Genomic DNA, 27,355 nt, shown 5'->3' with positions numbered 1-27,355 from the left:
CCAACTTGGAGCCCAGTACCCCATCTCTAGAGCTTTATTCTGCCCTATAAGCCAAGCTACTCTGTGTCACTAACATTATATAATTAAGCAGAATCTTGGCAGAGATATGGAGGAAAAACACATTAAAATACAATGCATGGAAGAATTAAATTACTTATGTGGTATTCAGTGTTTTTTTCTATAGATTTCTCACAAAGTCTGTAGAGGGCTTTATAAATATCTAAGACCGCACTAGCATTTACTGAGGAGTAGTGGCAAATAATCCAGTATTAGCACTTCAGTAAACTTTAATTCCTTTCTAATGTTCATAAGTATACTTTTCCCTTTTGGCATAAGCTACATTGTGAAGAGTACAGAAGAGGAATAAGGAGGCACAAGCCAGTGAAATTAATGGAATGAGAGAAGAAAAAGAACACCTAATAAAAACATAGCCTCGGTGTCCATTTGTTATTCCTCTCCTTATTCAGAATAAATAACAGAGTTGAAAGGGACCTTGGAGGTCTTCTAGTCCAACCCCCTGCTTAAGCAGGAGACCGTATACCTTTGCAGACTATCTCTTCTTAAAAATCTCTAGTTAGAAAAAATAAACGGAAAGATATAATGGGGGGGATACAAATTCTTTCAAATTGTTGTTGTAGAAATAAAAAAAATCAAAAAGGTCAGTTTGATAAACAAAGCTAATTAAAAAAAAAAAGCATCTGTCCTAAAGCTTTGAAAATGGAAATCTAGCACTTAATTTAAGATCCACCATCATGTCTTTCTGCCTTACTTTTATGGAAGGAAAAAAAACCAACATCAATTGACAGTTAAGAGTCAGATTCAAGTTATGAGCATACTGAGTTCTTGTCACTTTATACTATTGAGATCTTTTAAATCTCAGTTTAAAAATCTGGTTCAACTCTCAAATACCTCATACATGGGAACCTTTGTGGATATTCAGAAATGATCTCCAGGACAAATTGGCTATATAATGACAAGATCTGCACCCTGAACAAGTGAAACTAACGAATAACATTTTTTTTTTGACCTTACTCTTATTCTTCTTCCTTTACTAAATGTATTTCTTAAATAACTGATTCCTACTGCATTTAACTTTTATATTTCTGCTGATTTTCCTAAGTCTGTCCTTCCTATAATAAGGTTGGCAGAAGCATGCTCTTAGATACAAGCCATCTCACTTCTTTCAACATGATGTGTGCCATTGTGCCCACAGTATAAAAATGACAATAAAGGTTATCTTATCTTATCTTATCTTATCTTATCTTATCTTATCTTATCTTATCTTATTTTATCTTATCTTATCACCAGCACTTTTCTACCAATGTTTGTGAGCTTTAACATTTCTCCATCCAGCTTCTCCAGTTACACCAGTGGTTCTCAACCTTTTTAATGCCGCGACCCCCCCAACCGGTCGTAAGTCGAGGACTACTGAACCAGTCGTAAGTCGAGGATTACTCAACTGGTGCAGCACCGTTTGCAGAATGGGACTTTTGGCGGGCTCAGCAGGGCAGAGACAGCCTGGACAATTCCTATTGGCTTTGAAAGCCAATAGAATTAGACTCTATTCAAGAGAGTCTATTCTATTGGCTTTCAAAAGCCAATAGAATAAAAGGGAGTAGCACAGCTAAGGAAAAGGGGAAAAAATGGCGGACTGCGTTGTTGGCGACCCCCGTGAAATGGTTGTTCGACCCCAAATGGGGTCCCGACCCACAGGTTGAGAACCACTGAGTTACACCATCTACACCTGCAGCCTTACTATTGTTCGACATTTCCACAACATTCAAACCATTCACTCACTCACTCATTCATTCATTCATTCATTCATGTGCTGCCTGAGTCCAATTGACTCTAGGCAGCTCAGAATGTATTTCCATAAAAAATCCAAAAACAAGCCAAAACAAGATGGGATCTGGTCACTATATAGAGGCATAAAGAAAAAAGACAAAGAGACACCCAAGAAGGAGACTGTCCATTTCAACCCAAGGCTTTGGGAGAACAACCAGATCTTTATATATAGAGTAGCAAAAGGGTAACACAGATTCCAGCATTGTTTTTAACCCCAATCCCATTCTAAGTTAACATACCCATAAGAGGGTGATGCTATCATATCTTCAGAGTTCTTCCCTAATGTAGGAGATGACCAGGCTGAGTCCAAGGGTGGGGTCAAACAGGTCATATGTCACGAGTCCCTGTGGACCTGCAAGAGAGCTAAGTCCAGCCCACCTTGAATGCCTTCTTAATGCCCGCTCATTTGCCTTGATTGTTAGTAGCTCAGATTTTTGTAGAGAGCTTAAGCTTGCAATAGATCTTTATACTTGTTTGAACTTCCCGAATCTCCTGATTTCCCTGGCGCTTGACACTACTAGCTCAGGGGTAGGCAACCTCGGCTCTTTTATGACTCCCGGACTTCATGGCTGGCTCAGGAATTCTGGGAGTTGAAGTCCGCGAGTCATAAAAGAGCCAAGGTTGCCTACCCCTGCACTAGCTGATTACGTCCACTCCTTCTTTAAAACCTGTGAGCTAAGTTCACGCTTGACCTTACATCTAATGACCCCCATAGATGTATACTGCTTTATCAACTTACACTATCTTTTAGAGCCATGTTTTTTAAGCACTGTGCTGTGGTATATTTGTATGTCATGAAAAGTCCACAACAGAGAGCCACAAGTGCTGCATAGCTCCACAGGCATCACCTGTGACATCACCAGGGGCAGACAGCCTCTATTTTTTTATAACCTGTAACCTCATGGGGCTTCTGCTTTCATGATCCAGAGGTCCTGTCTATAAGACCATACAAGTTACTATCACATTGCTGCTCCATGAGACAAAAAAGGTTGAAAACCAGTGTTTTAGAACAGTGGTCCTTAACCTGGGTGATATTGCCCCCCAGGGGGCGATTTCATTTTTCAGGGGGGCGATGGAACGAAAAGGGGGTGATATGGGGGCGACGGAGCGAGAAGTTTTGGGGACACTTTTGAGACTTTTTCGTACAGTGAATCGCTGTATATCTGTCGTAGAAAAACATCAGATCGCTCGCTATTAGTGGATTGAATTGTGTTTTCAAATGTTCCTCCAGTTAGCTTCAGTACAGAACGCCGTGCATATGTGAAGACGCATCGCTTATCTTCATGCGCGTTGCGCAGCAGCCTCTACCCATACAGTGGCACGCCATTGGCCAGAATATGGGAGATATGAGGAAAAGACTGGAAATAAATTATTTGCATCGATATGTCCTGATGACAATTTTAAAGAAAAAAACAAAAAAAGTGTTTGCATAAATTGAAGAATTATTTCCTATGTTGTGATTGAGAGGTTGTGTTGGGGGAGGGGGGCGATGACAACTTCCTCATTGGCTCAAGGGGGTGATGCGTTCAAAAAGGTTAAGAACCAGTGTTTTAGAATAATACCTTCATTGTTGTGTTGTAAGCTGCCTGGAGTCACCTTGTAGAGGAGGTGGGTAGCATAAAAATTTCATAACTAAAAGTAATGAGGACTGGCTTTATGTTCCTTCATTGGTGGCTGGGAAGATGCTATGAAGATTATTACTTATTTTCCAAAGCACCAGAAGGCAGGACAAGAAGCAACGGATGGAAACTAATCAAGGAAAGAAGCAACCTAGAACTAAGGAGAAACTTCCTGACAGTGAGAACAATTAACCAGTGGAACGACTTGCTTCCAGAAGTTGTGGATGCTTCATTACTGGAGGGTTTTAAAAAGACAGCCATTTGTTTGGAATATATAAGGTCCAAGGTCCCTTCCAGCTCTATTCGGCATGTATATGTAAGATGATGTACATTCCTACAACAGAAACGATCTATAACTCTCCTTGTTCCCACCAACGTGGCTAACAATGAAAGGGCTGACTTATTAGTTGTCGAAATGTATCAGTCATCACAAAGAGAAAAAAAAAGTCAGCTCCGAAGCCTTCTTCTTTCAAAGAAGGGAAGCGCTCTTGTCAAAATGTGAGAGAATTAGACAGAACATGAAAACATTGGACTAATTAATTCCCATTTGAAAAAAGCGATCACATTTTAAAAACTGCAGCTGTTTTCTTTATATTGTAGAGAAACAGCTGGTGCGCTACTAGAGGGAAAAAAACAGTTCTTCTAAACAGAAAGTATGAAGCAGAAAGAGGGGCTAAAAATGGCTATTTTGAAGATGAAGAGTAACCCAAAGCCTGTAACCTCAAACTGCCTCGTATGTTCGTGTCAGGAACATCTTCCTTCCCCTGTCCTGACCACTTTCTACAGGGGGACAATCGAGAGCATCCTGTCATACAGCATCACCATCTGGTTTGGAAGCATCCCTGCTTCAGACAGGAAAGCGGTGCAGAGAGTGGTAAGGACGGCAGAAAAGATCATTGGCAGTTCCCTCCCTCCCATCCAGGACATAGCACAGAGGAGTTGCTTGAACAGGGTCCACAAGATTGTCTGGGACACGACACACCCCCTCCATGACCTATTTTCCTTGTTACCTTCTGGGGGGGGGGGCTCCGTGGCATCCGTAGCAGAACATCCAGATTCAGCCATAGTTTCATTCCATACAGCATTAACCTTGTGAACTCTCAAGCTTCCTCCTTCCGTTATATATTCAAGATGGACAGTATTTATTTATTTATTTGCTATGTATATGTAGGGGTGTGGGTCTATACATATGTTGTGTATAGTATGTTTAGGTGTGTGTCATGTATGTGTTTCACTTTGAGAGCGGGCAACTAAATTTCATTTTTGATGTGGGAAGGATGCTTTATAATTTTCAAAAACCTTATTTTCAAAATTTATTTCTATCTCTATATCATCTCTATCTCTACCTCTATTATCTTTCTCTCTCCTCTCTCTCTCTGTATCTCTATCTATCTCTATCACTATTATTTCTCTATTTCTCTATCTCTCTATCCTCTATCTACCTATCTACTATCCACCCAACTATCCATTATCTGTCTGTCTATCTACATTATTATTATTATTATTATTATTATTATTATTATTATTATTATTATTATTATTATTATTATGGACCATCGCACAGTCAGCCAGATGTTCAGAATGGATTTGACATTTTGTCTACCTATCGAGTCCTTACCCAGGACCTGGGATAGGCAGATGTGGATGTTTGATGGTATTACAGATATCGTCGCAGGATGGAAGCAGTTCCTAGTAAGGCCGCCTTTTGCAATTGATATGATCATCATCATCATCATCACCATCATCATCATCATTATCTTCATCTCTCTCTCTCTCTATCTCTCTGTCTATATCTATCTATCTGTCTGTCTGTCTCTGTCTGTCTTCTGCCTGCCTGCCTATCTATCTATCTATCTATCTATCTATCTATCTATCTATCTATCTATCTATCTATCTATCTATCTATCTATCTATCTATCTATCTATCTATCTATCTATCTACCTACCTACCTACCTACCTACCTACCTACCTACCTACCTACCTACCTACCTATCTAATCTATCCATCCATCCATCCATCCATCCACCACATCAACCATTGCAAAAACAAGTGACTAGAAGTGGAACATCCATCTCATGATTAAAAGAAAATGGAAACCAAAGGGTGATCATTTTCACAGTGCAGCCCAATATATTTGGGACCCTTTACCGGATGACAAAGCACACGTGATCTGCCCCAATGATGGAAGAGAGTGGTGCACAGAATGAGGTGGATCTATCTCTTGAAAGAATTCACGGGTGGCAAACGCCAATCCAATTGCTTTTAAAAGAAAAACAACCACCACCACTGGACGTTGCAATCTTCTACCAATTGTTTTTGCAACAGCAATATATTTAAGAGGGTGGGATGACTACCAAACGGTACAATACATCTCAGGACATGCATATAGCAAATGATCTACTAGCTTCCTTCGCAGAACGCTCCATAGGATTATCTCTTTATGCCACTCCAAAGCTTGTTATTCCTGTTTCACTGCTGAGCCGAGCTCAAAGATCCCTTATGAAATTTTCTAGGGAGAGATAGAGCAATAAAAATTAAAATGGCAAGAAACCCTTATCCGGAGAAAGATCATAAAAATCCATGTGTTAAACCTGTCATGCACTGTTGGCATTTGGAAGACAAGTTCCAGAGGACCAGACGGAGTTTAGGAAATCACTTACTTGTGATTAGGAAAATATTTCTTCAGGGTACAACACACACACACACACACACACACACACACACACACACACACCCCAACACACTATACATCAGTGTGTTGTCTGAAGAATATTATGGAAGGCCATAAATAGTTAATTGTCCTGCATAGCTTATGCACTGGAGAAAAACTCCTTGTGTATCACACTTGGTCAATAAAGAATATTCTACTCTACTCTGCTCTGCTCTGTTCTGCTCTGCTTGACTCTACTCTGTTCTACTCTAATTCTAATCTACTCTACTCTACTCCAGGGGTCCCCAACCCCCAGTCCATGGACTGGTACCAGGCCATGGCATGCCAGCAACTGGTCCGCACAAAAAAGCAAAACCCCATCTGTGTGATGCAGGCAGCACACAAAACTACGCACCCTCCAGTCCATGGAAAAATCTTTCTCCACAGAACCTGTCTCTAGTGCCCAAAAAGTTGGGGACCTCTACTCTACTCTACTCTACTCTACTCTACTCTACTCTACTGGAGAAAAGGTTGTCCCCCTCTTCTTTATGGCAGCCCCTGAGATATTGGAGCACAGTTATCGTGTCACTCCTGGTCCTTCTTTTCATTAAACTGGACATACCCAATTCCTGCCACCCTTCTTTATATGTTTTAGCTTCCAGTCCCCAGTCTTTTTTCCTGAAAAAGTTGCCCTTATTTTTCTAACTTTTCCACAAGGTGTTTTAGAGTTTGGGTGGTTTTCTCCCTCAGTTTATTTAACAACTTGTTGTTGCTGTTTTGTATGTTACCATTGACCATCAAGGGGTTGGACTAGAAGACCTGCAAGATCCCTTCCAGCTCTGTTATTGTGTATTCTGTAAGACACAGCTTGATTATCCATGCCTTTCTTCACATTTAATTGAAGCTCGGGAAATCAGAGACTTGCAGATTCCTAGAGAAGCAACTGCTCAAAAAATGCACTGAAAACATTCCTCACGGCCAGAGAAGTGCCCTTGAACTCACATCCCTCTTAAATTTGTATCTCTAATACCCACAGCTTTATAGATTTCCCTAATATTGTTGCTGGAAAGTAATTGATTTCAGGACCATAATGGAAACAGCCAGAGGCATAAGCTACTAAAGATATTACAACTGTTTGTTTAGTTCAGGGGTAGGCAACCTTGGCTCTTTTATGACTCGTGAACTTCAACTCCCAGAATTCCTGAGCCAGCATGGCTCAGCATGGAAACCTCTCCATTTCTCCTCAGCATGGCTGGCTCAGGAATTCTGGGAGTTGAAGTCCACGGGTCATAAAAGAGCCAAAGTTGCCTACCTCTGGCCTAGGCCTAGGCCGCTTTATGACTCGTGGACTTCAACTCCCAGAATTCCTGAGCCAGCATGGCTCAGCATGGAAACCTCTCCCTTTCCCCTCAGCGTGGCTGGCTCAGGAATTCTGGGAGTTGAAGTCCACGAGTCATAAAAGAGCCAAGGTTGCCTACCTCTGGCCTAAGCCTAGGCTGCTTTATGACTCGTGGACTGCTAGGGCAGGGGTAGGCAACCTTGGCTCTTTTATGACTCATGGACTTCAACTCCCAGAATTCCTGAGCCAGCATGGCTCAGTTTGGAAACCTCTCCCTTTCCCCTCAGCATGGCTGGCTCAGGAATTCTGGGAGTTGAAGTCCACGAGTCATAAAAGAGCCAAGGTTGCCTATCCCTGGTTTAGTGACTGTTTGAAGTTACCAGGGAACTGGAAAAAAATCAGTTATGACCATTTTACATATTTACTACTCTTGTAGCATCCCCCTGTTCCCACAGTCAAAATTCAGATGCTTGTCAACTGACTCGTACTTAGGACGGTCGCAGCATCCCCAGGTCACGTGATCCCCTCTTGCTGCCTTCTGGCGAGCAACGCCAACGGGGGGAAGCCAGATTCGCTTAACAACCGTGTTATTCTCTTAACAACTGCAGGGATTCACTTAACAAATGTGGCGAGGAAGGTTGTAGAATGGGGCAAAATTCACTTAACAAAATGTCTCGCTTAGCCACAGAAATTTCAGGCTAAGCGAGGACTATCTGTATTTCCCCATACTAGGCTAGAAATATTCTACAGTTCAACTTGCCTGCATCCCAATGTAAATTAAGCCCAACATTCACTCAACATCTGAAACAGGCTTTGGAGAGACACCTATGTGACCGACTAACTTGACAGACTCCATTTAGGGAAAACATATTTTTTGCGACATATGTACTACCGAGTCCTGAATATCGCTGGCAGATGGAATGTGCAAGCAAGACTCCGAAGAGATCAGCGACAGGCGCTTATTCCATCTTCTTTCTACTTCAATCTGCATTTCATCAAATATCCATAATCCTGTTGATTTGAAGGAGCTGCTGAAGATGCATTTTCTCTCAGGGTCTCTCAGCAATTTGAGAGGTGTTTCTTGAATCAATAGCTGTGTTTTGGAGAAAAAAACCCCCAAAGTTCTATATACACCTAAACAGTGAAAGGATACTAAGAAGCTGGTGTCACCTTGGGGCAAATCAAAAGCAGGTAGGTTGAGTCTTCTGGCCTAAATCCTCCTCCTTGTAAAATCTACACGGGAGGATAGAACATGAAACATGACCAGTTTTGGACACCACATTACAAAAAAGATGTTGAGACTTTGGAAAGAGTGCAAAGAAGAGCAACAAAGATGATTAGGAGCCTGGAGGTTAAAACATACGAAGAATACTTGCAGGAATTGGGTATGTCTAATCTAGTGAAAACAAGGACTAGGGGTGACATGATAGCAGTCTTCCAATATCTCAGGGGCTGCCCCAAAGAAGAGGGAGTCAAGCTATTCTCCAAAGCACCTGAAGGCAGGACAAGAAGCAACAGATGGAAACTAACCAAAGAGAGAAGCAACCTAGAACTAAGGAGGAATAAGGAGCAAGAGCAATTAATCATGTAAGAAAGATGTTGAGACTCTGGAAAGAGTGCAGAGAAGAGCAACAAAGATGATTAGAGGGCTGGAGGCTAAAACATATCAAAAGTGGTTGCTAGAAATGGGTATGTCTAGTTCAATGAAGAGAAGGACCAGGGGTGACATGATAGCAGTGTTCCAACATCTCAGGGGCTGCCCCAAAGAAGAGGGAGTCAAGCTATTCTCCAAAGCCCTTGAAGGCAGGAGAAGAAGCAATGGATGGAAATAAGGAGACAACCAAACTGGAATTAAGGAGAAACTTCCTAACAGTGAGAACAATAAAGCAATGGAAGAACTTGCCTTCAAAAGTTGTGGGTGCTCCAACCCTGGAGCATTTTAAGAAGAGACTGGATAGCTACCTGTCTGGAATGGTATAGGGTCTCCTTCTACACCAGGGAGTTAAACTAGAAGACCTCTAAGGTCCCTTCCAACTTTGTTATTTTGTTATATAATCTACTGTATAATCTATGGTAGATTGTGTTATTATTTCAATGGAAGCGGGTATTTTTTTTTAAAACAACAACAGAATTTGTATACAATCATCCATCAAATGGTGAACACACCAATGTATGCTATATTCTTATTGCGTGTCTTATTCTAGATCAGCTATAGGACCAGCAGTAACAGAATTACTTTTGGTTCATGGTTTTGTGGCTAAACTCCAGAAAAGTGAAGTGTTAACAAGCAAGAAACTTAGCTTGTAAAATATTGGTAGGTATAACAACACTCAGCAATTAAATTATCCATACAAGCTTTAATGGGCACAGATTGTTTGTTTGTTTGTTTAAAATTATTTGCTGACGAAAAGGAATTCCAAAATCATAACCAGGATTTTTTCCGGAAAGGATTTGGAAGTCCTGCTGGATGTTAAAAACTTGAAGGAAGACTTGATATAAATGAGGAACATCAATATTTTAAAAGGCGGAAGGGGAATTTATATTTTTCTACCTTGGTTTTGCGACATCAGTCCTGACTTGACACTTCATGATGGATTAGTTTTTGCATCTAAAAGGAGGGGTGTAAATTCTTCCAGTAAAATAAGATGAACGAGGGACGTAATATTTTCAAACACCTACCATAAAGAGGGCAGAAAACATCACAGGAGGTTTTTAAGAAAAGGCTGGGCCACCGTTTGTCTGGAATAGTATATAGGCTCTCCTGCTTGAGCAGGGGGTTGGACTAGAAGACCTCTAAGGTCCCTCCCACCCTGTTCTGTATTCTGAATGAAGATAGGATCCAAATATATTGGGAGAAGATGGGGTCGAATAGAAAAAATATTAGAATGAACTAGGTGTCACCAAGGAATTTCACCCCCCTGCTCTCTGAGATAGTTACGTGGTAAATAAGGACGTGGGGAAAATCCACCCCTTGATTATCAGAGGATGGCTTGGTTTTGATACTTGGTCCTCACTTTTCTATGAATTCCACAAGTCCCCTCGACTAGCATTTTGAGTAATAAACCGTGCTCAATTTAGAAAATCACACTAAAAAGCAAATGACTGGAGGGTGGGGGTGGGTTTTCTCTGGAGCAGTTAAATTGCCTGGACCAGCCCCCCCCCCTTTTTTTGCGTGTATCTTTCCTGCCTTGGAAAAATCTGGGGGGGGGGGAAAGGACTGCTTATAATGCACCCTCCCATCTGTGCAATTTCCATTATGGTGATGGTAGCACTGTTCAAGGGGGCTAATCAGCAGGATTTTCATAATGCGTTCAAGCAAGAGGATAATAACAAAATGAGCTTCGTGGATAATACACCGTTCTAACAGAATCATTGTGCCCCTTTAAGAAGAGATAGCTCCCCTCCCCTCTTCGTGTTTTATTTTAAACTGGCTGCTTAACTACGCTGCTGTCACAGAGCCTCCCTTGACACAAAAAAACCCCATCATCTGTATTCCCTGCTCCGGTTGTGCACCATTGGCCCAGATGCTCTGCCTGGCAGAGATTGACGCTTAGAATCGGAATGGAGGGTCTACAGACCAAGATGGGAATTAAAAACAGCTTCCAAGCCCAAATCCCAGCACTAGTTGTTATTCTTAGACTGGAATAGGACAGCCTCGGGACTAGAAATAAATACGAACTACAGGCTCACACCAGAGCAAATTGCAGCCTCCCAGCTCCAGTTAAACTCTCCTTCCCCCCCCCCTAAATATTTTCTCCTGCTAACAACTCAGAGACACGGGGAAACTTCGCTTCCTCTCCCTCTCCAATAGGTATAGATATTTCTCCCCAGCAGCCGATGAAAAGTTAATAGCCTACCATTTTCTCTGCATTCTTCGGGTGGTTTAGCCTTCTTCGCCAAGCGCGGATCCAGCCATGATGTAGTCTTTGTGTTGTGGCTGAAAAGAAAAGAGATTGCTCCAATCAGACACATTGCAAGTGGGATCATGTCGATTCCTTCTGATACTGGTTGAAAAGAGGGTGGGGGTGGGGGGCTGGAAAAGGAAGGGGACGGGAGAGAGGTCAGCTCCACAGAGTTGCAATCCATATCTTTATTTGCTTACTGGTTCTGAGTAGACCTGGAGGAGGTTATAAGCGTAATTGTCGAAGGGAGCCTCTAATTTTGGCAGCCCCAGCGCCTTGTCCTCAAAGCAGCTATTTTTATTAAACACCACTGGAACGGTTGCCAAGCTAACCTCATTGTACATGCAGAACTCATCCAGGGCAAAAGGAATTTACAGCATTCTCCCAACAAAATAGGGGTGCAGTTAAGAGACTTCTCTGCTCGTTTGCTGGCTTTTGGGCGACGGGCTTGGTTTCAATGCTAAAGAAAGCCACCTTGTACATATAATTTCTGAACAGACACAGTGACGGAGAGAGATGCAGTGTGTTACAGGTTCTGTTTTTCCTAAGTCTGTGATTAATGATCCTCCATTTAAGCAACGTTCATCTATTCCGTATTTTGTCCGGCTCTGTGGATAAAAGTATATTTTGCGGATGTTGAAAAGAATCACACGGTCCACTGGATGGAATCTAAAACAGCAATTCCCAAAACCTTGCCCTTGAATAACCAAGGAAATGAATTCTAGATTCGGGTGAGGTGGTCAAGAAAGAGGATAGCTTCCCAGATAAATGGACCAAACAACAACGACAAACGTATAAATAAAATTAGACGTCAAACTTTTAAAAAACACACGTCCTTCTTCATGCTTGACAGATAAAAGGCCAGCAAAAAGAGAGAGAGAGAGAAGAAAGAACAACTACTTTTAGAATGATAAATGAGATGGAGAGATGTCTGTTAGACAATGATGACTTCAAGGAAGCACTTAACAGAATAATAGATTGGAAGACCCTATATGATTTCAGACAAACAGCTGTCGAGTCTCTTCTTTAAAACTTCCAGTGATGGAACATCTATAAATTCAAGAGGCATGCTAGTTGATTGCTCTTGACATCAAGAAATTTCTCTTCTTAGTCTATCTCCTTGATAGGTTTCCATCTCCTTGATACATTTGGAAAATAGGTTGATCACTTCTTCTCTGTGACAGCCCCTCAAATATTGGAAAACTGCTATCATGTCACCCCTGGTCCTTCTCTTTGTTAAACTAGAAGAGAAGGACAAGGTGGGGGGACATGATAGCAGTGTTCCAATATCTCAGGGGCTGCCCCAAAGAAGAGGGAGTCAAGCTATTTTCCAAGGCGCCTGAAGGCAGGACAAGAAGCAACGGATGGAAACTAATCAAGGAGAGAAGCAACCTAGAACTAAGAAGAAACTTCCTGACAGTAAGAACAATTAACCAGTGGAACCGCCTGCCTCCAGAAGCTGTGGATGCTCCAACACTGGAAGTTTTTAAGAAGAGTCTGGACAGCCATTTGTCCGAAATGGTGTAGGGTTTCCTGCCTGAGCAGGGGGTTGGACTAGATGACCTCCAAGGTCCCTCCCAACTTTATTATTATTATCATTATCATTATCATCATCATCATTATTATTAGATATACCCTGTTCTTGCAGCCCTTCATCATATGTTTTAGCTTCCAGACCTCTAAACATTTTTGTTGTTCTTCTCTACAACCTTTCTACAGTCTCAGCATTTTTCGTATGTATGTTTTGGTGACCAAAACTGGACATATCATTCCAAGTATGGTCTTATCAAAGCAATATGGCATGTGTTTTCTTCCATTTCCTGATGTTCCTCTCTCCTTCAAAGACATTAAAAACTTGGGGTTTTCCCCCTGCCTTTGAGCCAGGATGTTTTTCTTGAGTTCTTTCTCCATTATTGACCATCCAGTAGGGCAGGGGCCTTCAAACCTGACAACTTTAAGACTTGTAGACTTCAACTCCCAGGGCTGGCTGGCTGAATTCTGGGAGTTGAGGTCCACAAGTCTTAAAGTTGTCAAGTTTGAAGACCCCTGCAGTAGGGCTTATCTCTAGAGATTGCCCAAATGTTGTCCTTCAAATTGGACATGGTGTAGTAAACTATAAAGGTTAGAAAATGTTGAGAATTGTGTGTTCAAACGTATGCAAGAAAGACACTTCTCATTAGCACAAAGCCACCCATGGATGCGGTCTATTAGTTCCCAATCTTAAAAGACAGATTTTGGGGTAACATGTATCTTCTTTCTCTCTCTTCATACAACCACTAAACTCTTAGGTAATGGACAATTTATTTATTAAACACAACATCGGAGGCTACTCATTTTGGATTGGCCACTTAGGAATGAGTTATGAAAGTTTTGATTTATCTGCCATTTGTTGACTAACCTAACCATTCATCCAAGTCTTTTTCTTTTAATGAAGGGTGATGAAAGATCAAACAGCCTCTCAAAAGTCCAAGCACGTTGATACTATTGATTGCTTTTTGTGCCCAAAGTAGTGTGACATTTTTAATCACACAGAGGATGTCACAGGTTTTAATCTGGACTGGACTTTCTCTTTTGACTTTGAAGTAGACTGATAGGTTGGACTTTTTGTCGATTGTCAATTTCTAGTCTCTAGAAACTGAAATACTGTAGAATCTAAACTCTCTTTGAAGCTTGTTTTCTTGAAGATGTTTCATTACCCAACTAGATAACATCATTAGTTCTAGAAGGGATGAGAATGAGGAGGATGAGGAAGAAGAAGAAGAAGAAGAAGAAGAAGAAGAAGAAGAAGAAGAAGAAGAAGAAGAAGAAGAAGAAGAAGAAGAAGAAGAAGAAAGAGAATCAGAAGCAGAAGAAGAAACAGAAGAAGAAAGAAGCAGAAGCAGAAGCAGAAGCAGAAGAAGAAGAAGAAGAAAGAGAAGCAGAAGCAAAAGAAGAAGAAAGAGAAGAAGAAAGAGAAGTAGCAGAAGGAGAAGAAGAAGAAGAAGAAGAAGAAGAAGAAGAAGAAAGAGAATCAGAAGCAGAAGAAGAAACAGAAGAAGAAAGAAGCAGAAGCAGAAGCAGAAGCAGAAGAAGAAGAAGAAGAAGAAGAAGAAAGAGAAGCAGAAGCAAAAGAAGAAGAAAGAGAAGAAGAAAGAGAAGTAGCAGAAGGAGAAGAAGAAGAAGAAGAAGAAGAAGAAGAAGAAGAAGAAGAAGAAGAAGAAGAAGAAGAAGAAGAAGAAAGAGAAGCAGGAGAAGGAGAAGAAGAAGAAGACTGTAGGGTCCTTGGTGCTCTCTGAAGTTGGTGCTCTTCTTGCAGACATTTCTTTACCACACTAGGTAACATCATTTCTTTACCACACTAGGTAACATCATTAGTTCTAGAAGGGAATGGGATTTGTGGAGTAGAAGAGAAGAAGGAGGAGAAGAACTGTGGGTTTTTTTGGTGCTCTCTGAATTTGGTGGTTTTCTTGAAGATGTTTCATTACCTAATTAGGTAACTTCATCAGTGCTAGAAGGGAGTGGAGTTTGTGGAGTGGAAGAGAGGAAAGGGAGGAGAACTGTGGGGTCCTTGGTGTTCTCTGAGCTTGATAGTTTTCTTGAAGATGCGTTACCCAACTAGGTAACACCTTCAGTACGACCTAAACTCTAAACTGCTGAATCTGAGAATGGAAAAAAAAAATGTGCATGGTTGAATTTTGGATTAGCCATGATTAGAATCAATCCATTCTCTTTCCCCCCAAAGTGAAATTTGCTTTAATTATGATCAAACTGAAGTAGCCTGGATCTCAGTTGATCAGCATGACTGGAGACGAATTCTGTTTCCTAAGACATGTCTGAATTCCAATAGGTGGAGGAAAGTTACATACCCTGATCTCCATTGTCTTCTTGATTTTTGATTTCACCTTGTGAGGAAAAATCTGTCAAACCACTCCAGATATACAGAATGGAATGTTCTTTCTAACAGGGGGATAAAAATCTCCATATTAAAAAAAAGAAATCTATCAAAGGCACAAGGATAAGATCTTGATTAAAGGTCACATTGTTAGCCTTGTCTGGGTGTTACGCACACTGAGCACTAACTCTGATAGCTCTGCATGAGCCATGTTGCCCGCTTGGGGTCCTTCTTCTGCAGACCCTCTTGCTTTCAGCCTGAACTTCTGCAGCGTATAAGTTCTTTTAGGAAAAATCGCACCTACCTTGCCTCTGTGCACATCCCATCACAGTGTCCTCATTAACTAGTTGTAAATCTAATTTACATCATCTCCAGTTGGGCTACCAAGATGCCCCTACTGTGGTGTGGAAAGTTGGGTGGTAGAAATTCAGCGACACATGAAGACCCACCACTGTGAAATATCATGACTCTGTTTACTTAACTATATGCAGACATCATCCAAGAACGACTAGCTGTCTGCAAGGAGTATAAATCCTTCCATTTCCCCACCATTCGGTTGGAACTGAAAAAGCTTCTTGGATGAAAAGTGAAACGTCTTCAAGGAAAACACAGAAAGTCCAGTTGCCATTTGGGGGAAAAACAACAACAACAAGCCACGTTTGGCTCAATTCTTCTAAAGCGAAAAACCGCATAAGCCCGTTGTGGCAAACCTATGGCACGAGTGCCACATGTGGCACGCAGAGCCCTCTCTATGGGCACGCGTGCCGTCACCCTAGTTCTAGGCCTTCAGCTGGGTTTTATAAAACCTTTTCACTTTAGGCTTCTACTGCCATGTGCAAAAATAAAAGGTTCAATCAATCAATCAGTTTCAACTTCTCGCGGGGGAAAAAAAAGATCTCACAAAGTTGGAATTGATTGAATTTTTTAGTCCCATCCAGTCTGCTGTTACCACCAAAGCCACGCCCACCCAATGGACCACACCCACCCAATGGGCCACGCCCACCCGGCACCCGACATACATAAGTGGGTTTTTTGGGTTGCAGTTTGGGCACTCGGTCTCTAAAAGATTCGCCACCACTAGCATAAGCACTCCTAAACTTATACATCAACCTCACCTGCATTCTGACTCCCAGCTGCGCTTTTTAAATTGAACCTTTACAGGGACCCAAACTTCAATTATGGCAATCTTCCCAAATAGGAAAACCAAGAATTGTTTTCTAAATGTCACCTTCTGCTCCCCCAGTCATTCAAGGCAAGCCATTTAAAGCATTCACTTCGGGCAAATTGGCAGAGAGAATAAACGGGAAGAGACTAGAAGGGAACACAGAACGAGAGAGATCATTTCAACGCCGTTAACTTTTTATTTCCTAGCAAGTTACCGTTTGGTCAGCCAAGAATCCAGTTGGTTTCATCGCGAGGGAAACATTCAGTAAAACGCCATACTAAATGCACTAATTAGCTTGGACAAAATATATATATATACATTGCCATTGCTGCACTCAGCGAAGTAAACTAATAGTAACCAAACCCCCCTGGTCTTGTAGTATCTTCTTCTATGAAACCCCAAGAGCTGGTTAGAGTTATTTATTCAAGGCGTCTAGTGCGTTTCCCAGTTTTAAAACTCCATGGGAAAAGACAATGACGATTGTCCAATCATTTATTTATAATACTATTATGTCTTCCAAATAACTGAGACAGCAAAGCACCATTGCTGGGCCCCAAAGCAATTCTACAATCAAATAATCCAGTGTTTCCCAAATTTGACAATTTTAAGGCATGAGGACTTCAAGCAACGCTGGCTGTGGAATTCTGGGAGTTGAAGTCCACATGCCTTAAAATTGTCAAGTTTGGGAAACACTGAAATAATCATTGGATGTAGGGCTCAAAAATGAGGACCACACACATTCCAGTTAAGGAAAAGAAAAAAAAAAGAGTCAGTGGTTAGGAGAATGTGGATACATTCTCTATTTTACGACCTTTCTTGTCACAGCTGTTAAGGGAATCACTGAAAGTGTTAAGTTAGTAACACAGTTGTTAAGTGAATCCGGCTGCCCCACTGACTTTGCTTGTCACAAAAAGGGGGATCACGGGACACTGAAACCGTCCTAAGTACCGGCCAGCTGCCAAGCATCTGAATTTTGATCACGTGACCCTGGGGATGGTGTAACGGTCGCAAGCGTGAAAAGTGGTTCTAAGTCACGTTTTTCAGTGCTGTTGTAACTTGGAATGGTCACTAAATGAACTGTTCTGTTAGACAACATTCTTGTCCTGATGATAAATCTTACACAACATGGTGAAGAATGTATTTTGGATAGACAGTCCTGGACTTTTGATCACAACGGAGACAGGGATTTTGGTTGCTAAGCGATGTGGTCCTCGTGTGACCGCTCCCGCTATTACGGCAATTTTTAACCACAGCTGCCGAGCGAATCACCGCGGTTGTTACACGGAGTCACAGTTGCGATTCAGCAAATCCAGCTTCCACAAATGGACTGTGCTTGCTGGTAAAGTCACAAATCGCGATCGTGCGAATAAGCAAGAGGCTTCGACTGTTGTTAAAGCGAGACATTTGCCAAGCGCCCAAATTGTGATTGTGTGACCGCAGGGACAAGTCACACATGTCACTCCAAGAATAAGTTGTAAATCATTTTTCTGACTTCGGACCCTTGTTGTATGACTTGTTGTAAGTGGAGGACTACCCGTATTGCTTTGATCAAACTGTTCAATAAGCATTTTTGTTCGTGGAAAGAAAGTGGGTTTAAATGAAAATGATGAAAAGAACGACAAAGCTTGTTTTGTATTCCCGATGATCTGAAGTTTTCGCACACGAAGCAGCATAGGTAAAAATCCCCTTTTCTCCCCTGGGCCACCCACTTGTTCATTGTCTACCAATCAATTCACCTTGAAGCTTCCCCATCATTTGACCTTGGGGACTAGGACATTGCCAGGTGACGGTTGGCTCTCTTGCATTCCAAACCTGCCCAGTTTCTCTTGTCTGGTTGTGAGTGGGGCGCTTAGCGAGTCAGCCATGAAAGATGCTTCCGTGGTCATGCGGCCAGCATAGATATATGCTGAAGCACACGGAACACTGTAACTTTCCCACCAAAGTGGTACCTATTTATCTACTTGCATAAGGAACGGCTGCTGGAATTGGGTCTGTCTAGTTTAATGAGGAAAAGGACGAGGGAGGACATGATAGCCGTGTTCCAGTATCTCAGGGGCTGCCACAAAGAAGAGGCAGTCAAGCTCTTCTCCAAAGTGCCTGAAGGCAGGACAAGAAGCAATGGATGGAAACTAAATGAGGAGAGAAGCAACCTAGGAGAAACTTCCTCACAGTTAGAACCATTAACCAGTGGAACAACCTGCCTCCAGAAGCGGTGAATGCTCCAACACTGGAAGTTTTTAAGAAGAGACTGGACAGCCATGGTATAGGGTTTCCTGCCTGAAGCAGGGGGTTGGACTAGATTACCTCCAAGGTCCCTTCCAACTTTATTATTATTATTATTATTATGGATCATCGCACAGTCAGCCAGATGTTCAGACTGGATTTGGCATTTTGTCTACCTATCGAGTCCTTACCCAGGACCTGGGATAGGCAGATGTGGATGTTTGATGGTATTACAGATATCGTCACAGGATGGAAGCAGTTCCTAGTAGGGCCGCCTTTTGCAACTGACTAATAGCGAATTTGTCAATGCCAATGGTGTTCAAGTGGTGCTCCAGTTGTTTTGGGATTGCACCCAAGGAGCCTATGACTATTGGTACCACCCTTGCTTCCTTTTGCCATAGTCTTTCTATTTCTATTTGTAGGTCTTTGTATTTTGTTATCTTCTCCAGTTCTTTCTCTTCTATTCTGCTGTCTCCAGGCACTGCCACGTCCACTAATATTATTATTATTATTATTATTATTATTATTATTATTATTATTATTATTATTATTTGCCTGCTTTCAAAATGGCTCGTGTTCATTAGCCAACAAATCCCGTCCATAAATTTCAGAAAAGTCCGGAAATTTCACAAAGGTCAGAAAAGTCTGATCTTTTTCCATTGGACAGAGTGGAGTTAAAGTGACCCGACGTATTTTTGTACCGCCACTTTATTTATTTATTTATTTATTTATTTATTTATGAGACTTATATACCGCTTTAAGTGCAAGCACTCTCTAAGCGGTGTACACCAGTAAGCAATGTATATATATATATATTTACATTGCCCCCAAACAATCTGGGTCCTCATTTTACCTATCCCGGAAGGATGGAAGGCTGAGTCAACCTTGAGCCGGTGAGATTTGAACCGCTGACCTGCTGAACACAGGCAGCTAAAGTGGCCTGCAGTACTGCACTCTAACTGCTGCGCCACCTCGGCTCTTATGCGCTGTTGGGAAATCTGCAGGAAAATTCCGAGTGCTATTATGCATTTATTTCAGTCCATCTAATGCACATGCAGCCAATCCTTGGAGAACAGCCAGGGGTTTAAAATAGAAACGGGGAATAAGAGGTCATGAAATTGATGAAGTGTATTAGAAAGGGTGGGGGGGGGGAGGGGGGAGGAAATGTTCCCTTAAAGTATTTGCTAGGTAACCTCTATACTATGTCATATGATGTAATGTATTTGGACAACGGCACTGTGTAGATGTATTAAAACTACTTCCACTTGCTGGCTTCCTGTTCTGTGCCACGTAGCACCGCCAGCTTTACAAAGACAAGATGCACTAGGGCAGGGGTAGGTAACCTTGGCTCTTTTATGACTCGTGGACTTCAACTCCCAGAATTCCTGAGCCAGCATGGCTCAACTTGGAAACCTCTCCCTTTCCCCTCACCATGGCTGAATCGGGAATTCTGGGAGTTGAAGTCCACGAGTCATAAAAGAGCCAAGGTTGCCTACCCCTGCACTCGGGAGAGAATACAGATCAATTATGAGCAACTCACTCCTATTAACTCATGCCGACCTTCCTCAGTCAGAAAACTCAAATCAGGAAGCACTTGCGCAACGTCTACCCAACAACTTTCACATCAATTCCCAGAAACGGAAATAAAAGGGACTTGTTTTACTTTATAGTTGGCACCTGCTAAGTCTTTACATCTTTTATATAAGCAACACAAGAATATTCATCTTAACAAGGCCTACATGAAAAAGCATCACTGTGATTATGCCAAACTTTCAAAACTAAATGAATGGTTTAAGACACTGACTAGCCCATAGGGTAATACTAAAAGTTAAATAATTTAAATCAGGGCCCCCCCAATCTTGGCAACTTTAAGATTCGTAGACTTCAACTCCCAGAATTCCTCAGCCTGCCATGCTGGCTAGGGAATTCTGGGAGCTGAAGTCCACAAATCTTAAAGTTGCCAAGATTGGAGACCCTGATTTAAATAAATAAACTGTATAGTCCTAAGGACCATAAGAAAGGCTGAGCACCAAAGAATGGAGGCCTTTGAACTCTGGTGCTGGAGAAGACTCCTGCGAGTCCCCTGGACTGCAAAGCAATCAAACCGGTCAGTCCTAGAGGAGATCAACCCCAACTGCTCTTTAGAAGGCCAGATCCTGAAGTTGAAACTCAAATACTTTGGCCACCTAATGAGAAGGAAGGACTCACTGGAGAAGAGCCTGATGCTGGGAAAGATGGAGGGTAAGAGAAGAAGGGGACGACAGAGAATGAGGTGGCTGGATGGAGTCACTGAAGCAGTAGGCTTGAGCTTAAATGGACTCCAAAAGATGGTAGAGGACAGGGAGGCCTGGAGGAACATGGTCCATAGGGTCGCAATGGGTTGGACACGACTTCACAATTAACAACAACAACAACATAGTCCTAAGGAACTCTAATCACATCACACAAGATCCTGGCTATTATCAGTAGAACTACATCATTCGTCGGAGTGGGTCCCACTGAATTCAGAGCTGGGAGGGACTTATTCCCTTTGCAATAGGTAGTACTTACTCAATAAAGTAGACTTCCCCTTTCTCTGTGTAAGCCATTTCCCAGTTATCTGGCAAGGCCCCCAATTCGTCGTTTTCTTCAATTTTGGGCTGCTTGGTTACATCCATCTCCTCTTTCACTTCTTCCGGCTGGCTATAAAGAGGAGCAGGATAAGGCTGAGATGAAGTTTCTCCTGAGGCACCTGTGCTCTTCTCCTCATGTTCACTTGACTCTGCATGGACAAAAACACGGACGTCATTTTTAAAGGTAAAGATAAAGGTTTCCCCTGTCTCAGTGATGGCAAATCTTTTAGAGACCGAGTGCCCAAACTGCAACCCCAAACCCACTCATTTATTACAAAGTGCCAACGCCGCATCAGCATTGTGGTGCTCTCAGGGGGAGTGGGGGGTCGTGGCCCACTGGGTGGGCACGGCCGCTGGGTAGGCATGGTCGCTGGTGTGGGCACAGCGTGGTGGTCACAGCTGCGGTGGTCATGGCAGATTGGGTGGGCATGGCCGGGATGGGTGGGCTGGGAGCAGGGTGGCCGGGACCAGTCCCTCGCCATCTCTGGGGCATCCCCAGGGGGCCAATGCCACTTGCTCACTCACTTCCTGCCCCGTCACTTCCAAACGCCATGTGCTCGCTACTCTGGAGAACTCTACTGGGGCAACGGCGTGCGTGCCCACAGAGAGGGCTCTGAGTGCCACCTCTGGCACACGAGCCATAGGTTCGCCACCACTGCCCTATCTGGTCATATTTGACTCTAGGGGGCAGAAACCTCTGTTTCTTGGCCAAGGGAACTAGCGTTGTCCAAAGACATCTTCTGTGATCACACAACACTGTGGCCTCCCCACTGAAGTGGTACCTATTTACCGTCTCGCATTTGCATGCTTTTGGACTGCTGGGTGAGCAGGAGTTGGGGCAAGAAACAGGGGCTCATCCCATCATGAGCTACTTGGATCTTGAACGTTCAATTGACAGCCAAGCAATTTAACCACTAGGCCACAATAATAGCTTACATTGTTTGTAGTTGATTATTTTTGCAGTGAAGCACAATTGGTGTGACTAGAGTTCAGGAGGGCATCTCCAGATCATTACTTATGAAGACAGAGCGGGAGTGACACAGGGGCAAAATGAAGAGGTCAGCCTAGTTTGGCCTTTCTAGTTATAAACTTCAGCCTGGCCCAGAATCAAATAAATAATCAACAACTACGTGCTATTATTATGATGTACACTATACTGTGCAATCATTTTTTGATCTTGATGCCTTGTGATCTTCATTATTAATGAATAATTTCATCGTCATCATCATTATTTTTTACTATTTGCAATAGTGGCGAATATCTGTTAGATGTTACCTAAGCCTGGTAACAAAACATTCAGAAACTAACCCACAAGCTCGGAGAATGAACCTTCACTCTCATTTCTCACTATATCATTCGCAGGATATAACCAGGAAGATTTGTTGGGCTGGACTTGAGTCTCTTGTGGCAATGCATTGATTCCAAACTGATGACATGTTTAACACCACCTTCCAGCTCAGTCTGTTCTTCTCCTACACTATATATCAATCTCTATTTCAAGTAGCAAACACACCTAAAATCATATATTCCCCTCAACAAAACCCTGTAAGGTGGGAAGGGCTGAGTTGAGAGTTGACCCCAAAGTCACCCAGCCGGTTTTTATGCTTAAAAGAGTTCTAGAATTCATCATCACCTGGTTTCTAGGCTAGGACCTTCAGCACTACACCAAACTAGATAAAATAAGATAACCTTTATTGTCATTTTTTTACTGTGGGCACAACGGCACACATCAAAAATGAAATTTAGTTGCCCACTCTCAAAGTGAAACACATACATGACACATACCTAAACATACTATGTACAACCTATGTATAGACCCACACCCCTACATATACGTAGCAAATAAATATTAAATACTGTCCATCTTGAATATATAATGGAAGGAGGAACTTGAGAGTTCACAAGGTTAATGCTGTATGGAATGAAATTATGGCTGAATCTGGATGTTCTGCTACGGATACCACGGAGCCCCCTCCTCCCAGAAGGGAACAAGGAAAACAGGTCGTGGAGAGGGTGTGTAGTGTCCCAGATAATCTTATGGACCCTGCTCAAGCAACGCTTCTGTGCTATGTCCTGGATGGAAGAGAGAGAACTGCCAATAATCTTTTCTGCCGTCCTCACCACTCTCTGCATTGCCTTCCTGTCCGAAGCAGTGATGCTTCCAAACCAGACTGTGATGCTGTATGACAGGATGCTCTCGATCGTCCCTCTGTAGAAAGTGGTCAGGACAGGGGAAGGAAGATGTGCTTTTCTCAGGCGACGCAGAAAATGCAGGCACTGCTGTGCCCGCTTCACCAGGGTCTTGCTGTTGAGCGACCAAGCCAGCCTACTCGTTAACTGCACACGTGCCTTGATAGACAGTGATATAATTTGACCCAATAGATTAAAGGTAGTCAGACTAATCTCCCAATAGTGACATTCTTTATACTGTATATATAAAATCAGCTACATAGTTTTCCTCCGTTGGCTGTCATTTTTCTTTTAAGTACCAAAGATGGCTTTATTCCAATAAACCTAACAATGTTACAGGGATCACAAACTTTTTAATCTAAATAAAATCCTCTCAGGATCCTGCAGTTGGTTTAATCTCTTTGTATCATTATTTTTCTACAAACCTGAGGGAGTTCCCTTGATTTTGGCTCCAACGGCAAGGATTTTGCGCTACTACTTTGGTAAGTGACTCTTTTCTACCCGAAGCGATGTACTGTGTATAGAGACAAATCACATTTAGCGCGAAGCATTTTCTTCTCTAGAAAGGATTCATTTAAAACTATTAAAAGCGCGACGACAAAATATTCTGAGCTGCAACATTTAAGACAGGCCAAATCTTTCCAGATTTGCTGAAGACGAACTTCTAAATTAAGTCTTTCCTTTCTGTAACCAATGGAAACCAGTCTGGCATGTTTTAGGCGACCTACTTTCAAACATTAAGCTGCATCACAGGAAGAGGATAAAAGCTCAGACATGAGTTTGATGAGAAGTTCAGAGAAGTTCAGAGAACTTAGTAAGGCCACACCTTAGAATACTGCATCCAGTTTTGGTCATCACATTATAAAGAAGATATTGAGACTTTGGAAAAAAAGTGTAGAGAAGAACAACTAAGATGATGAAGGGCCTGGGGACTAAAACATACGAAGAATGGTTGCAGGAATTGGGTACGTCTTCTTCTTCTTCTTGTTAATTGTGAAGTCGTGTCCGACCCATCGCGACCCCATGGACAACGTTCCTCCAGGTCTTCCTGTTCTCTATCATTTTCTGGAGTCCATTTAAATTCACACCTATTGCTTCAGTGACTCCCTCCAGCCACCTCATTCTCTGTCGTCCCCTTCTTCTCTTGCCCACCATCTTTCCCAGCATTAGGCTCTTCTCCAGTGAGTCCTTCCTTCTCATTAGGTGGCCAAAGTATTTGAGTTTCTGGGTACGTCTAGTCTAGAGAAAAGAAGGACTTTTTTTGGGGGGGGGAGAACATGATAGTAGTATTCAAATATTTGAGGGGCTGCCACAAAGAAGAGGGGATCAACTTATTTCCCAAAGCACCAGAAGGCAAGACAAGAAGCGATGGATGGAAACTAATCAAGGAGAGAAGCAACCTGGAATTAAGGAGACACTTCCTCACAGTGAGGGCAATTAACCAGTGGAACAGCTTGCCTCCAGAAGTTGTGGGTGCTTCATCACTGGAGGTTTTCAACAAGTTGTGGATGCTTCATCACTGGAGGTTTTCAACAAGTGGACAGCCACTTGTTGCTTGAGCAGAGAGCTGGAATAGAAGACTTGCAAGGTCTCTTCCAGCTCTATTCTGATTAAAATATCTTTCAGAGTTGGGATAAACGCCATCTCTTCCCTCACCCATCTCTATTGCAGGTAAGGCAAACCACTGCTGTTCTTGCAACTACTATTTTCCTTCATATTCCTTGGACATGCGACGATTCTATTTTGAAAAGGCATCCCACCGTCCTGAATTTTATTCAGCCCCAGTAGCAAGAGAGGTGGGGTAAATGATCTCAATTTTCCTTGTCGCATTTGCTTCCGGCTTTGAATCCACCTCTCGTGTTTGCAAATTTAAGTTGCCCGTAGGAAATACATAATTAAAAAGAACGTTTCCATATTCTCAGGCCACAACTTAATGGATTTCCTATAATTCAGAAAAAAACCCTCACAGAAACACAAATCTACTCTTGTTGTATTTAGGTTTCCTGGTTCACGTTAACCATTAGCAATCTGTTCCTGTATTTTGAGATAGAGAAGTATTTATCAGTTTAGCAATTAGGTGGGTGCAATTGGGAAAATCTGCAGAAAAACTTGTAGTCTGGAAGAAGAATGGAAGACATTAGGCTTTGTAGAGATAAGCTATGCTCATGTCATTTTTCATATTCTAATCTAACCTATATAGCACTATAAAACTGACTTTGGTATCTTCCCGGCTGCAGATATGGATCCAGCAACATTGCTGTGCAGAAGAAAGGCCAAAACATTGGTTATGAACAATACAAGAGACTTTCGTTGGAACTGTATGCTGTAGTTATACAATTCCTTTAAAAATCAACCATCCAAGTCATTCATGGAAATCCTGCTTTAAAATTAAAGAGGCAGCAAATGTTAACATTACTTTTGGAAGTTCCACCTTCAGTAGAGTTGATTATGGAACACCTGGAGAGCTGAATCTGCACGTTGAGCTGAACAAACAAGGGGTGCTAATGACAACAACGTCATTAATCAAGAGATTAATAGAAGGTTCTGAGAAACTAGACACACTCAAAAAGTTCTTAGCAGATGTTAGCAAGAGGAATCAGAATAAAAGAGAAAAGTAGCAGCTTGCTCAGAGACAGATTAGAAAAACTTAATTGTTCCCACCCATTCCTCACCGATCATGTCTGCAAATTTAACATAGCCTTAAGAAATACATAATTAAAAAGAACGCTTCCATATTCTCAGGCAACTACCTAATGGGATTTCCTATAATTCAGGAGAAAAAAACCCCACAGAAACATACATTTACTCTTGTTTTATTCAGGGTCCATTGTTAATGGTTTCTGTTACAAAAATTCCTGGACACAAATTCAGAATCCTGACCCGGAGGGAAGGAATCTTAAATACTCTTGGATGAGAGAGGGGGAATAAGTGTCTCCAGAGACTGTGAGATATAAGGGGGCGGTTTTTGTCTGATTACGTGTGTGCAAATGCTGAGTATAAAACATAATAATAGAATAGCAGAGTTGTAAGGGAACTTGGAGGTCTTTCTAGTCCAGTGTTTTTCAACCTTGACAATTTTAAGGCATGTGGACTTCAACTCCCAGAATTCCACAGCCAGCATTGCTGACTGTGGAATTCTGAGAGTTGAAGTCCACATGCCTTAAAATTGTCAAGGTTGAGAAACACTGTTCTAGTCCAACCCCCTGCTCAAGCAGGAGATCCTATACCAAGGGTAGGCAACCTTGGCTCTTTTATGACTGGTGGACTTCAACTCCCAGAATTCCTGAGCCAGCATGGCTCAGCTTGGAAACCTCTCCCTTTCCCCTCAGCATGGCTGGCTCAGGGATTCTGGGAGTTGAAGTCCACGAGTCATAAAAGAGCCAAGGTTGCCTACCCCTGGCCTATATCATCCTGAACAAATGGCTGTCCGGTCTCTTCTTAAATGCCTCCAGTGATGGAGCCCTCAAAACTTCTTGAAGGCAAGCAGTTCCACTGGTTCTTTGTTCTCACTGTCAGGAAATTTCTTCTTAATTCAAGTGCGGATCTCTCCTTGATAACCTCCCACTCATTACTTCTTGTCATGCCCTCAGGTGCTTTGGAGAACAAGTCAACCCTCTCTTCTCTAGGGCAGGGGTCCCCAACCCCCAATCCGTGGACCGGGATGCAGGCAGTACATGAAACCACGCCCCTTCCGGTCCAGAGAAAAGCCCCTCTCCACGGAACCGGTTCCTGGTGCTCAAAAGGTTGGGGACCTCTTCTCTATGGTATTGGAAGACTGCTATCCTGTCACCCCCCTAGTCCTTCTTTTCATGAGACTAGAACAGGGGTAGGCAACCTTGGCTCTTTTATGACTCGTGGACTTCAACTCCCAGAATTCCTGAGCCAGCATGGCTCAGCTTGGAAACCTCTCCCTTTCCCCTCAGCGTGGCTGGCTCAGG

General features: G+C 42.5%; 1 protein-coding gene across 1 annotated transcript in view; it reads right to left on the bottom strand.

Moving 5' to 3' along the window:
- Positions 1-27,355, bottom strand: part of LOC120297778 (membrane-associated guanylate kinase, WW and PDZ domain-containing protein 2-like) — a gene marked incomplete at its 5' end in the record, with an annotated part of 114,952 nt that overhangs the window by 37,455 nt on the left and 50,142 nt on the right. The window contains 2 exons of the mRNA XM_039320797.1: positions 11,312-11,391; positions 21,166-21,376. Of these exons, the coding sequence (XP_039176731.1) occupies positions 11,312-11,391; positions 21,166-21,376 (291 nt within the window). The remainder of the gene's footprint in view (positions 1-11,311; positions 11,392-21,165; positions 21,377-27,355) is intronic.

This window comes from Crotalus tigris, unplaced genomic scaffold (genome assembly GCF_016545835.1).
Source record: "Crotalus tigris isolate CLP2741 ecotype Arizona unplaced genomic scaffold, ASM1654583v1 scf7180000023688.209331, whole genome shotgun sequence".
NCBI classification, from domain to species: Eukaryota; Metazoa; Chordata; class Lepidosauria; order Squamata; family Viperidae; genus Crotalus; species Crotalus tigris.
Note: the sequence above shows the minus strand (reverse complement) of the source record. Positions and strands in the feature narration are given on the sequence as shown.